This window comes from Neophocaena asiaeorientalis, unplaced genomic scaffold (assembly GCF_003031525.2).
Source record: "Neophocaena asiaeorientalis asiaeorientalis breed wild unplaced genomic scaffold, Neophocaena_asiaeorientalis_V1.1 scaffold49, whole genome shotgun sequence".
NCBI classification, from domain to species: Eukaryota; Metazoa; Chordata; class Mammalia; order Artiodactyla; family Phocoenidae; genus Neophocaena; species Neophocaena asiaeorientalis.
This window is the reverse complement of record NW_020172456.1, coordinates 4121563-4136327: the sequence shown is the minus strand read 5'-3', so window position 1 is coordinate 4136327 and position 14765 is coordinate 4121563. Positions and strand designations below refer to the sequence as shown.

At 37.8% G+C, this 14765-nt stretch overlaps 1 protein-coding gene across 1 annotated transcript in view; it reads left to right on the top strand.

Moving 5' to 3' along the window:
- TTLL5 (tubulin tyrosine ligase like 5) overlaps nt 1-14765 on the top strand; it is a 306995-nt gene that overhangs the window by 119335 nt on the left and 172895 nt on the right. Inside the window, exons 22-26 of the mRNA XM_024737788.1 lie at nt 2608-2754; nt 3854-3957; nt 5485-5612; nt 8119-8202; nt 8775-9173. Coding sequence (XP_024593556.1) covers nt 2608-2754; nt 3854-3957; nt 5485-5612; nt 8119-8202; nt 8775-9173 — 862 coding nt within the window. The remainder of the gene's footprint in view (nt 1-2607; nt 2755-3853; nt 3958-5484; nt 5613-8118; nt 8203-8774; nt 9174-14765) is intronic.

The window sequence follows — 14765 nt, the reverse complement described above, 5'->3', positions numbered from 1 at the left end:
CCCTCCCTTCCTTCCTTCCTTCCTTCCTTCCTTCCTCCTTCCTTCTTTTCTTTTTTTTCCTATACTAAGATAAAGAACAGTATACTTGTGGTGAAAGAATTATTCCACGTATAGCTTGCAGATTTCTCTTACTTTTCTGTGAAGTGAATCTTGGATCTGGAGCCATGTTCATCACAGTATGTGTTGAGGGCATTAATTTACTTCATTCAGAAAATGGAAATTGATTGCTCATTAGATGTCAGGCCCGTGCAAAGCCCTAGAAAGGAATAACAATTTGCAGAGTCCTTTCTCAAGCAGCTTCACATTTTATTAATTCTTTGATATAGGCACTGTCATCTCCATTTGCAGATGAGGAAGCAAAGACCTAGAGGAAGGGGGTAATTTGCCTGTTGTCCTGTAGCTCATATGTACTGAAACTGGAACTTAAACTCAAATGTTGCAATTGTACATTATTTGCTCTTGCACTATTTCCATGGGTCATAAGGTATTTATTTTCTGTCCTGGGGGGTCAAGTTAGCTCTTTGAAAATCAACACTTTATCACGGGCCCTCTGAGAATGTACCATCCTCCATTTTAACGTTTTTTTCTTTACTAGTTGTCACTTTATAAAATTCTTAGGTTACTGGAAACAAACTTGTGTAATAATTTTTACTGTATATTGGTCATTCGAACCTGCCTAAAATTTAATATACTAGCAATGTTTTTCTTTTTGGATCAGAATGACAGGGAGCTTCAAGCTCTTTGGTACGGTCAACGCATATAGAAGAAGCCACAGCCCTTCCTTAGGCTTTTTAACCACAGGGATCTGTCACTGAAAAGAGAAGGACCATTAAGTCTGAGAAAGCTGCATCCTTTGTCCAGCTCAGTGGTGATCCTACTGTAATTTTCAGTTCTCCACATATAAGAGGCATACAGTATGCTGGGCTTATTATAAAAGCATGATGGATATCCCAGAAAACAACTTGTGAATTTAAAGTAGCCAATACAACCCAGAGATAAAACCTTGTGTGTTGTAATTTTTCAACCATCAGTGGAAAATGTTAGCTCTGCTCTTTCCAAGTGGAAAATTGAAACTGCCTTTTTGAGAGTCAGTTTGTCTGCTCCACTGTGAAAAAATAATGTTTTAATATAACAGCTTAAACCAGCCTATAGTAAAGACAGCAGGGTAGACCTATGAAATCCAACCCTCTGGTTATGAGACTGTTTCTTTATGTTGGAGTAAATTGTCACCAAAGGACAGTGAACCAAAATCAAATTCAAGAAGAAAAAAATAGCTCAGAAGAGAGTAACTATTGCAACTGCTGACTTGGAATTCACACAGGATTTCTATGGAGCTTTTTATAAGAATATTTAGGATCATCACTGCAGAACTTAGTATCAGTTGTGTGCATTCCTGTTTGAAAATCTATCTAAACAACAAACCCTAAGGCATTACCTGATGATTGTGGCAGTGGTCTTGTTTATGAGGAAGGTAGGTGTAGAATTGCCTTCTCTGATCCAAGTTAGGTTTAGAGCTTCTTTATCACGTAATTCACGGAAGGCACATCGACAGAAGTTCCCCAAATCCATCATCTTCAGGCAATTTTACTGTGTTCGGGGGTTGGGTGCGGGGAACTACTATCTTTAAGGCCCTTGGCCTTGCAAAAATCTCTCTTTGAAGCATTTGTGATGTTATGAATGATCTGATTGGTATCTGTTCAGATTTCAAAATCCTTTGCCCCATCTCAAGTGAGATGTATCCCTGCTACCCCTTAATGACCTTTCACTATGCCCTCTTTGCCAACCCCCTACTCTAAAAGCATCCTTATTCTTGGGGAAGAAAAAATAAATAAAAAGCTATCACCTTGCAAGCCTGGTAACAGTTCTTTCTTTCCATTAGTCACTAAACTTTTTAAATCAGTAGTTTCTGCTCTTCACCTGTATTCTTCAGTATCCATTCATTTCTTAATCTCTACTTTCTGTCCCCTTTACTCTGCTGAAAGTGGTTGTGGTCCTTTCCTGCTCCAGCCTCTTGGAAGCTGTGACATGGGAGCCTTCCTCCCTTGGCTTGCATGACACTTTTCTCCCGTGTTTCTTTCTACATTTCTGATGTTTCTGTCATGGTTTGTTGTGGTTGTTGTTTGTTTTTTTCTGATTCTTCCTCCTCTTTCCGCTCTCTGAGTGTCAGTATTTCTGTATTCTTTCTCTCCCTTCTCACCTTTGATGACTTGATCCATGGTTTTAGTTTCCTCTACCTATTACTTTCCCTAAGTATCTTTCTCTGACCACCCTATTGGAAGTGATAGCTGCACTTTGAATTATTATAGTACTATATATATATGAATTGTACTTTTACAGCTGCTACTTTATTACGTAGTTATTTGCACACATACTTGATTTTGATTTTCCCACTGCCAGCTTGTTAAAGGAAGAGGATATGTTTGTTTCGTTTTGTTCTTGTCTGACTGTATCCTTGTTACACCTAGTATGTTTGCTCTGGGTCTTATTTGTTGAAGTGTATAGTATACCTCTTCTTATCTCTCTATTGTGTAATCCCCTTGTAGCTTGTCTTCTGTTGCTTAAGCACAATCCCTTCTTTTTTTCCCCCAATGACTCTTTAATTTATAGGAGCTAGTGGTTCGTTTCCTCAGGCGAGCATCAAGTAACCTCCAGCACTCACTGAGGATGGTATTACCCAGTCGGAGACTGGCACTTCTGGAGCGCAGAAGAATCCTGGCCCACCACCTGGGTGACTTTATCATTGTGTACAACAAGGTAGGTGGTTCATCTGTTAGTCTTGTGCTTTGGATCGCCACACACTGTCAGAAACAGGCTAGAAGCCTCTGTCCAGCTGAGCGGAGAGGTTCTTCTTCCCTTTTAGCATTATCACGTGCTTTGTGGGACATTATGGGGAGCAGGACATCACTCCCTAACCAGCTGGTCTGAAAAGCTACTTGTGAAGGCCCAGGGGCCGTAGTTCACTCTCATCCAAAGGCACATTCCTTTTGAGTGCTGTTGCACCTGAGATGAATCCTGGGCTATGTGAATTTGCATTGTCATTATTGTGCCTGGAGACAGTTGGTGAATTGACTATTTGAGAGCAAATTTGAACTGTGGATTTAATACAGTGACACAGTCTTCCTTCCTGAGAGAGTTACACTTTGTTCTCTAGAGCATTTTAGATAGTGACTTCATTTTACAACCAAGCCCAGAAAATAGACTATTTAGTGAGAATAGTCTGCAAAGCACCTTTTATCCAAGGGTCTTAGAATGCTTTAGAAATGTCATTTTGGGGTGGGGGGAGCGGGGAGCATGGTCATTTTTCAGAAAGGAAAGCTGAGGTCTGGAAATTTAAATCGCTTTTGTGAAATGTGTCGGATGGTCGGTACAGTATCAACACACCAAATCCATAGCTACATAGCTACTCCAGCTCTGTTGAGAATTTTGGGACAACTTACATAAGTGAAGAATTTACTCAATTTGGATGCTGCTATAGGAGTATCTTCCAAGACCTATCTTTCCTCTCCCTAACTGTAACAAAATACAGTGTCTCTGTTGTCATTCTATTAAAGCTTCAAGTGTGACCACAGACATTACCAAGCTGTTTTTTCACTGGGCTACCTGAGTAAAAAGTAAAAACATGATAAAAATTTATATTTATTATGCAACTCTTACTTGGAAACTCTAAAATGTTTCATGAAATAATAACAGAAAATAATATATCAGATTTATAGGTGGCAAAAGTACATGGAGGAATTAAATGTCTTTACTATAAAGACAAATTAACCCAAGGGTAATGAAACCAGACGATGAAGTATGCATTTATCAGGAGTCAGTTTTATCTTGTTTTTCTGTGGGGTTGGGGACTGGATAGGAAACAGAACAAATGGCTGGAAAGAAATCGAAGAAGAAACTTGAGGAAGAAGAGGAAGATGGGGTGAATACGGAAAACTTTCAGGAGTTCATCAGACAAGCAAGGTAGAAGACATTCTTAATAAAAAGTATCTTATTCTGTCTTCCACACTGCCCCATTGATTCCCAGTAGCCCCTTGTTTCTAACATATGGATGTGAGTAAAATCACTCTTAGAAGGAGAAGAAGGGTTTCATAGGCTTGATCTCTCCATATCTCAGCCAATTATTGGCTGTTGTCATGGTTTTAGTTATCAAAACACTGCTGCTGGGCATCTGGGCTGTATTTCTAGACAGCTTCAAAGTACACACCACTCTAAGGGCTGAGGGAGCACTTCGGAAAGCTGAAGTTAGAGGTGTCTAGTGTTTACTGGATCTGAATTTAGCCCTGACCTACTGATGCAGTGGAGATGACTACATTTTGCCTACGTTGAGTGGCTTGAGGAATTGGCAGTTTCTCAGCACTGTAAGGGTTGCGCCTAATGTATATAAAAGAAAACAAGTCCTTCATGCTTAAGGTTAGCTTTTAGGGGTTGAAAAATCTCAGCATTCGGCTCTCTATCTTGATCCAGTTAGCCAGGCCATTCTTTGCTACTTTGGAGACCTTGGGGTTTACTCTGAGGTCCATAGGAGCAGTTTCCAAGGTTGTCATTACAGTGTATTCTGAAGATAGGATATAGGTTCTCTGTAATATTGCAGGAATATTTTGCTTATTTGAAGGCCACTTATCTGGAACATAGCCAGGCTCCAGGAAAAAAAATGCAAAAGGCCGTTGAGGAGCTGCTACAGATTTTACAAAATCCATGCATAGTATGTTTACTGGAAGAATTCTATGGGCCCTCATCTGTTTCCTTACACTTTCCATTTTGTGGGTGTTCGTAAAAAGTGCATATCATTTCAATATTTGAAGTGACCTAGAGACCATCTGGTTCAGCTTCCACTGTATAGATGGTTAGGGAAATCTTCCTTGGTTACGCTGGTGAGTTTCCGTATTTATGACAAAGTGGCTTCTTTAGTGAATATACTCCAATTATCTGGAAGTGGGGTGGACAAACTGCCAAGGACCGGATAATAAATGTTTCAGACTTTGTGAGCTACATGTGGTCTTTATAGCATACTCTTCTTTAAAAATATGAAAACCGTTCTTAGCTGGGAGCCATACAAAAACAGCCTGCCGGTCAGGGTTGGCCCACTGTCTGTAGTTGGTTGACCCCTGATTTAGAACACGGCTGTCCAATGGAACTTTCTGTGTTGTAGCTACTGAGTACTTGAAATGTGGCTAGTGTAACCAAGGAAATGAATCTTTAATTTTAATTCATTTAAATCTAAGTAGTCACATAGGACTAGTGGCTACTATATTGGACTGTGCAGATGTAGAATATTCACTGTGGAATGAATAAAACCTTGTCATGCTTTAAATTTTTCAGACTGCTTCACTTATATATATTTTTTTACCATCTATTAATAGGGAGTTTCCAGCTTGTGCTTTTCGTTTTCCCCTACTTCAGCTTACTCCATTTTCATAATAAAAATCTGGTAGAAAGATTTTCCAGAACACCTTCCCGTTCTAACCATACTTTCTCTCCCCATTTCAGTGAGGCTGAACTGGAGGAGGTGTTGACTTTTTATACCCAAAAAAACAAGTCTGCAAGTGTCTTCCTGGGGACTCACTCAAAAAGTTCTAAAAACAGCAATAGTTTTTCTGATAGCGGGGCAAAGGGCGGTAAGTATATTGGTTAATTAATGAAAAATACGAAGAACAAGTGAAAAAATGAGATGTGCAAAGGGGAACCAAAAATAATATGTTGCCTAAGCGCTAATAGACTCCGAGGTGGTAAAATTTTGCAGTGTGTGGGTGGGGGATGAGGAGGCCTTATATTTTTGTCCTAAAAGCGCAAGAGGGACGTGGTCTAATTTTTTTTTCATGAAAATTAACATCAGAGAGCTGTTTTCATGACAAGCTAATAATGCCTAACATTTAGTGAGCGCTCATATTACTGTCTACTGGACATGATCTTATTTTTTTACTTCCAAAAACCATATGGAGTAGGTGCTATTATAAAACTTCTCTACAGATGAGGGAACAGAGCTGAAAGAGACAGAGTAACTTGCCCAGGGGTGCCCTGCACCATACAGTGGAACAGGAATCTGAACTTTAGTCTACCTGACTCAAAGCTTGTGCTCTTAGTCTCTGTTCTTCTGCCTCTCCTAATGATTATTTCTCACTCCTGTTAAATTTTTTGGTTCCTTCAGCTCATCACCATTTGCATTTGGGGTAGGAGAATTCTTTGTTGTGTGGGACTATTCCATACCTGGTGGGATGTCTAATATCCATAGTCCCAAGCCCTAAATGTCACCGTCTTCCTTCAGTCATTGTGATAACCCAATGTTCCCACGCATTTCAAAAATTTCTCCCTGCTGGGGAACTCCATGATTGGGGATTTGGAATTGATGTGGACCAAACTATCTAGTTCATGTCATATGATCAAAAAATAGAAGCAATACTCAGTTATAAACAAAGCTTGTGCTTCAAGTGTAAGATTCATTTAAAATCTAGATGGAAGCATAAGACATAGATAATATACTAATTTTGTAGTATGCTAACCCCTAGATCCAAAGATGTAGATTTCTTTGCTACTCTTAAGGCTATCATAGTCTAATGTGGAAAGAGCTGGGGATATCGGTCACTTAAAATGTAGAGTGAGTTTTCCCAAGGAAACGGTGTTACTGTTTTAATAACTGATTAGCTTCAGAGGTTAGTCTACAAAAGCCTATTTAGCTCACTGTACACTTAAAGTATTGTATTAGTAGAAATACTTCTGAGTCCAGCCCTCTTCTTTGAGCTTTCCTAACTTATCTAAGTTCTAAAGCTAGTTTATTTATCCGTTCATTCATTCCTTCTACATATTTTTAATGAACACCTATCATGTGTCAGACATGGTGATAGTTCCTAGAGATACAGGGACCAGGGCTGTCACAGTCCTTGACTTTATAATATTTATTGTCTGCTGGATGAACTTGGGTGAGTAAATACAGGAAGAAGGTCGGTAGGATCTCTGAAAAGACCCTCTAACAGGGTTGGGAAAGGGAGGCTGAGGAGTTTTTGTAATGAGGTTGGGGTAGGGAAAAATGTGCTAGGCAGGTGAAGTCCTAGCTTGGCATTCAGGTAGTATCTTCTCCCCTGGTAGTAATGGAGAAGCCCTAACAGCACATACTAGCAGCACCTGTTTGTACAGATGCGTCCTCGGAAATTCTGGGGTTCATGTGTTAAGGGCTACCTTTACATAGTAATGTCTATACCTAGCAATACCAATCAAGAATAACTAGAGGGGCAGTAGGAAGGCCTCAGTCAAGGGAACAGCAGTATGACATTTGGTAGTATCTGGACTTGTTAAAAACATGAGCAAACAAATGTGTGACAGTATTACCTGTGCTGGTGGTGGCGGACAGAAGAGAATTCATATGTCCTTATTCTTTCATTCTGAAAGATGATCTGTAAAACGGCCTGTCTTGAGTTTTTGTATGAACCTGGCCCTTGAGAAAGATTTTTGGAATATTTCTCTAAGTATATGATTAGCTCTGGCTGTTCTGTTTCAAAATTCTGTAGTAGAAAAAAACCCTAATTTATTACAGTGGAAATTTATTTTATTAGAGTGATTTTGTTATTGAATATACTGATCAATCTATCTAATAAGCAAACTCACTCAGCTTATTCAAGTGAAACCGAGGAGATTAAGTTACAGAGCTGTTGTAGTAAACAGGTATCATGCCAACAAATACTGGGGCTGTTCTTTCTATCTCTTGGCAGTTGCCTGGTCCATATATATTATGACTTCTTCGCTCCACTGTGTACCACCGACCAGTTTGGTCTCTTAGCTCCTCAAGTCTGAATTCTTGACAGAGGCATCTTACTGCCCTTACTCATTTTCTTTCCCAGGCATGTTGTAGCTTGTTGGCAGTCCATGGATGGCTGCCCTGGGTTTTGGTATCTTTTCCTGATTCAGTCAGCTGGAGCTAAGGTTGGGGCTAGTTGGGAATCATTTGGTTGGTGTCCCACTCAACAGTGCTGTGGGCATGGCCATCCTTGGAAAAGTGTGTTGAGAAATGCAGTGGTTCCTAGCATTGATTACTAGTTGTGTTATATTTTGGAAACAAAATTATGTGTAGAGCAATGCTCTAGCATTTGATTAGTAACAGAGCCTAAGCTCAGTATTTATTTCTTGTTTCAGATCACCCTGAAACGATGGAAGAAGTGAAAATAAAGCAGCCCAAGCAGCAAGAAGCAACAGAAATTCACTCTGATAAATTATCTCGTGAGTGACTTCAAACCTACATAGATTTGCTGCTCTCTGATAAATCTCTAAATGAAAAAATGTCATCAGATATTAAATGATTTTCGGGCGTGTGACATTACTCCAAAAGGCTCCTTTTCTTTGTTTTTCCTTTTCCCTTAGAATTTCCTTTTGTCTACTGATAGCCTGTTATCCTTCCAAGGAATTTCTCACTTTCTTAATGTTTAAAATTCTGAGCACTTTTTTTTCTAGAAGGGTGAAAATCAGAGGGAGAGGAGTTAGCTGTCATTACCAGAAACTTTGTCCTGAGGCCCTAACGTTTGTAAAGCACCTGCTCTGGTTGATGGAGGTAGTCCCAACACCAGCTTTCAGAAGGGACTAAAAATAAACTGTTTCCATTGCCTCATTGTCTCAGTGGGCAGTATTCATTAGGTTCATGATGAATCTCATTAAAGTTTGTATTTTTCATTATGTCTGTTTCATGCTAAGATTATTTTGATGTTTAAAAATGTTTGCTTCATGTTTACATACAGAATTTACATTAATTTTTCCTAAAATGATCTGTTTTTGTTTGTTTGTTTTTGTTTTAATAGGATTTACCACTTCAGCAGAAAAAGAGGCTAAATTAGTCTATACCAGTTCTTCCTCTACTTCTTTCTCTGGTCCTACTGCTACTCTTCTGCAGAAAATTCCCAACACCCATTTGTCATCTGTTATTACCACCTCTGACCTCTCACCAGGGCCAGGCCACCATTCTTTATCTCAGACTCCTCCAGCTATCCCCAGCATGGCTCACCAGCCAGCAATTTTACTGAGCACGGTCCATGGCAGCGCTTCTCCGTCCATCCATCCTGGGACACAGAACGTACTGAGCCCCGCTGGCCTGCTGCGCTGTCGATCAGGCAGTTACACCATTGGCCCCTTTTCCTCTTTCCAAAGTGCTGCGCACATCTATAGCCAGAAACTGTCTCGTCCCTCTTCAGCAAAGGCAGGTGAGTGAGAGAATGAAAGGCACTCCACAATGTCAGCTTCTCCCCAGCCCCAGTTAAAAAAGAATGCCATCTCTTCCCTTTGGCTTTTCTTTTGAAAGGTAAAGGGACACAGGGTGCATAGTTCTGATGTGACTAAGGAAGAGTCTTGCATTTGGTCCAGTGACACTCATTCACTGATAAGAAAATGAAACAACTTCTTTTAGGTGCTGGGGATAAATCAATGAGTAAGACAAGGCTTCTATTTACTGGGAGCTTACAGCATAGTCAAGAGATAATTGTGATATTTGTCTTCTTACTGTTGAGTTGTAAGTGTTCTTTATATATCCTGGGTACAGGTCCCTTTCCAGATGCATGATTTAGAAGTATTTTCTCTCATTCTGTTGAGTATGTTTTTCCTAAGAATTTTATAGTTTAGGTCTTTTATCCATTTTGATATAATTTTTGTATATGGTGTGGCATAAAGGTCTTACTTAACATCTCTTTTTTTGTATGTAGTTATTCAGTTGTCCCAGCACCTTTTGTTGAAAGACTGTTATTTTCCTGTTGAATTGTCTTGCACTCTTGTCAAAAATCATTTAATCTTAAATGTAAGGGTTTACTTCTGGAGTCTCAATTCTATTCCACTGATCTGTATATCTGCCCTTATGCGAGTACCACATTGTCTTCATTACTATAGCATTGTAGTAAGTTTTGAAATCACCAAGGGTGATTCTTCCATCTTTGTTCTTCTTTTTCATATTGTTTAGGCTATTCTGGATCCCTTGCATTTTCTTATGAACTTTAGGATCAGCTTGTCAATTTTTGCAAAAATAGGCAGATGGGATTTTGATAGGGATTGTGTTGAATTTGTAGATTAGCGAGTATCTTAACATTGGTCAGATTTTTAAACACCTGAGTAATATCCACATTAAGGTGAGTTACAGTTAAGCTATGTTTTATAAATAGCCAATCTATATGTCTTAATCATTGTCTGATTTCAAATGAAATGGATATTGTAATATGGAGCTTGAATCAGAGATATGAAAGGGTCTACTTTAATAAGTCATCATATGAATATGTACGTATATATGTATTAGTGCTAATTCTGAGTGATTATTCTTATGATTTAATCTTCTAAAATCAATAATAATTATGTTCTGGTTTAAATTTTTTCTTCCATGTGAGAGAAATTCAGTAAGGTCAGTGTCTCCAGTACCTTGTTGCTGTCATCAACACTTCTTTTTTAAACCTTCCTTTTTTTCTTACCTATCGCAGAGGAGGATAAGGACCAGAAGAAGCTAGTCAGTTCAAAAATATTTCCTAATTTCCGTTGTGATTTCTTTCTTGACCCATGGATTGTTTATAAGTATATTGTTTAATCTTCACGTAGTTGGCATTCTCTATTTTTTGTGATTGCTTTTTAGCTTATTTCCACTGTGGTCAAAGAACATATTCTGAATGGCTTAAACAGTAGTAGACAACAATATATAGATAACAATATATAGTTGACAACAATATACTTGACAACAATAATATCCTATAAGTGATTGGAGTCAAATTTTTCTGTGGTGATTGAATAGTTTGGGGATGAGATTAAGATGTTATTTTTTTATTTTTTATTTTTTTTTCGGTACGCGGGCCTCTCACTGTTGTGGCCTCTCCCCCTGCGGAGCACGGGCTCCGGACGCGCAGGCCCAGCGGCCATGGCTCACGGGCACAGCTGCTCCGCGGCATGTGGAATCCTCCCGGACCGGGGCATGAACCCGTGCCCCCTGCATCGGCAGGCGGACTCCCAACCACTGCGCCACCAGGGAAGCCCAAGATGTTATTTTGAATTTAGACTTTTTCAAGATAAATATACAGTATCAAGTTTCAAAGGTCACCACTGAAAAATATGGAAATTTAAACATGTGGGAAGATGAAAAATGGACTGGGTCGGGGGAAACACCCACAAACATAGAAGCACACAAGTGCGAAGCTTAGAAAATGCAAGAAATGGAAACTTGAAAGATGGTAAACCAAGTCCTAATATATCAGGAATCAAATAAATATAAATGGGCTGAACTTGTTAGAAGAGTGTCAGATTGAATTTTTTAAAAATCTAACTGTATGTTGTTTACCAGCGAAAGACATATGTAAAGATAAGGACGTAGAATGGTTGAAAGGAAAAGGATGAAGAAAGAAATACCATGTAAATACCAACCAGAATAAAGGTGGTGCTAATATATGCTAACTTAATTTAGTATATATTAGCTTATATTAGGCTTTAAGAGAGAAAATTTTCCTAACAGATACAGAGAGTAATTACATAAAACAGGAAGTTTAGTTCAACAGTTCTAAGTGCAGCTAACAAAATAACCTCCAAATAAATAAAACAAAAATTGATACAACTAATGAGGAATCTACAAATCCACTGTCTTAGTGGGAGATTTCCACATATTTCTGTCCAATACTAGTAGATACACAGATTTTGTAAATCAGCAAAGATAAAGACAATTTGAACAAGATGGTAACTTTATCTATTGCCCATTCATAATACTCTGTACCCAATGATTAGAGAAAACACCTTCTCAAGCACACATGATACATTTATAATAAACAGTCATGTCCTACATCATAAGACAACAGATTTCAGAGTTGGTATCATACAGCCACATTCTCTGTCCGTACTGCAATTAAATTGAATGTCGACAGCAGCGATACATAACAAATCCTTATATATTTAAAAATTTAGAAGAGTTCAGAGAAGAGATCATAATGGAAATAAATGTAAAACTATTAGAATTGAAAGACAGTGAAAAAACTTCATGTTCAGATGTGTGGAGAGCAATGAAAAACAGTATTTGGAGGGAAATTTACTGCCTTAAATACTTACATTTGAAAAGAAGAAAGGCTAAAAATTAATGTGCTAAATATCTATTTCAGATGGTATAAAAACAGCAATATTACAAATCTAAATAAAGGAGAAAGAGAGATAAGAGTAAAGATAAAAATCAAAGGCAAGAGTAAAAATTACAGAATTCAAAAATAAGGTACAGTAGAGAAAATATCGGAACCAAAAGTTCTTTGAAGAGCCTAAGAAGGTGGACAAACCTCTGGTGAGACCGATCAGGAAAAGAGAGAAGATATGGATAAATAATGTAAGGAATGAAAAGCAGACAGAAAATACAAATGTAGCATAGGTGACAAAAATATTAGAATACTGTTAACCACTTTATTCCAATAAAATTGAAAACCTATGCAAAGTGGATAATGCCTACAAAAGTAAGTAAAATTGGTTCAAGAAGATGAAGAGGGACTTCCCTGGTGGTCCAGTGGTTAAGACTCTGCGTTCCCAATGCAGGGGGTCCGGGTTCGATCCCTGGTCAGGGAACTAGATCCCGCATGCATGCCGCAACTAAGATCCCGCATGCTGCAACTAAAAAGATCCTGCACACGGCAACGAAGATCCCGCGTGCCCCGACTAAGACCTGGCTCAGCCATATAAATAATAAATAAATAAAAATTTTTTTAAGAAAAGAAAAAGTTTATTAAAAAAATAAAAGATGAAGAAAGCCTGAATGGTCCTATAGCTATTAAAATAAGTTATACAGTAGTTAAAAAACCTCACGAAGAAAACTTGAGGCCCAGATGGTTTTATAGATAAGTTTTGACAATCTTTCAAGGGAAAGATAATTCCAATCTTAAACTCTTCTAGAGCATGGAAAAAGAGACAACAGTAATAACTCTGTGTGGCTAGTTAAATCTTGATAACAAAACCAATTAAGGACAGTATTAGAGAGGGAGGTTATAGATCAGCTTCATTTATGAACACCAATGCAAAAATTCTAATCAAAATATGAGCCAGCCACATCTAGCAATATATGAGAGAGATTAGATCCCATGAATAAGTTTATCCAAGGAATACAGAAGGGGGTTAACAGAAAATCTATAAATGTCGTTTGTCACATCAGCAGATTGAAGGAGAAAAACTGTATTTATACTCTTAGTAGATGCAGAAAAAGAATTTGGTAAAATTCTGTACTCGTTCATGATAATAACTCTCAGCATACTAGGAAGAAAAGGAAACACTCTTTATTGAAAATGGGTGTCTGCCAAAATCTCACAAGAGATATCAGTGTAAATGGGGAAATGTCGAAAGCATTCCTTCTAAGGTTAAGAGCAAGAAGAGGATGCCCACTGACATTTCTTCTATCCAGTGTTTTACTGGAGGTCAAGAGCCAGTATAATAAAACAAGAAAAAGAAATTAAAAGCATAAGGATCTAAAGGGAGGAAATAAAATTTATTTATATGCAGATAATACATTATCTACATAGAAAACTGAAAATAAGCTACAGATACACTTGTGGCATTAAGTGCATTCACATTGTTGTACAGCCACATCACCAAGAGAACAACATGCATAAAAATGATAAGCTATCTAGGGATAAATTTAGGAAAGACTTTTATAAGGAAATTTTATAAGACTTTGTTTAGAGACAGAGAAAACCTAAATAAATTAGTAAATAGGGTGTACATGGATAGGAAGACTTAATATCATAAATGTTTCAGTTCTCATCAAATTGATCTCTGGATTCAATACAGGTTCCAACCAAAATCTCAAGTTTTGTTGTTGTACTTGACAAGCCAATTCTAAAATGATAATGGATAGGCAAAAGACCAAGGATGGTGAGAACTCACTGAAGAAGAGAAAAGGGTGGAGGAGTATCTTATTAAGAATATAAAGATATGATCATTAAGAAAATATAGTATCTGAAAAGGTACAAAGTGACCAGTGGAGCAGAATAGAAAGTTGGAAGCAATCATACAGATAGATGGAAGTTTGATATATGACAGATGGCATTGCAGATAGTGGAAAAGGATGCATTTCTCAATAAATGGTGCTGTGATAATTGGTTATCCATACAGGAAGAAAAGTGAAATTAGATCTCTGCCTCATACTATCCATATAATCAATTTCAGGTGCAAAACTTTAAACTTCTAGAATAGAATAAGGGAGACCATCTTTAACACCTTATTGTAGGAAACAAAAGTAAAAACATAAGCAAGATTCCTTCAGTAAGAAAAAGACAACCCAATAGTGGTATCAGAAAAGAGGTAACATGTGCTCAACATCATTATTAATCAGATGAATATAAATGAAGAATGCAGTGAGATTTTACACCCTCTTAAAAGAGGGAAGAATTAAGATACTTGACAGTACTAAGTGTTGGAGGGGATGTGGGTCAGCAGGAGCACTTATATTTTGTGGCAATGTATCACATACATTTGAAAATTCACATAAATTTGAAAATTGTTATCACATACATTTGAAAATTCACATACATTTGAAACTTCACATACATTTGAAAATTGTTTTTATCACATAAATTTGAAATTTCACATAAATTTGAAAATTCACATAAATTTGAAAATTGTTGTTATCACATGCATTTGAAAATTCACACACTCTGTGACTCAACTCCTAGCCGTATACACAAGAGAAGTTCTTCCACATGTGCACCAGGACATGTATGCAAGAGTGTTCACAACTGCACTGTTTATAATAGCGATAAGCTTGAAATAGCCAAAATAGCCATTAATGAGGGAATAGCAAAATAAATTGTAATGTA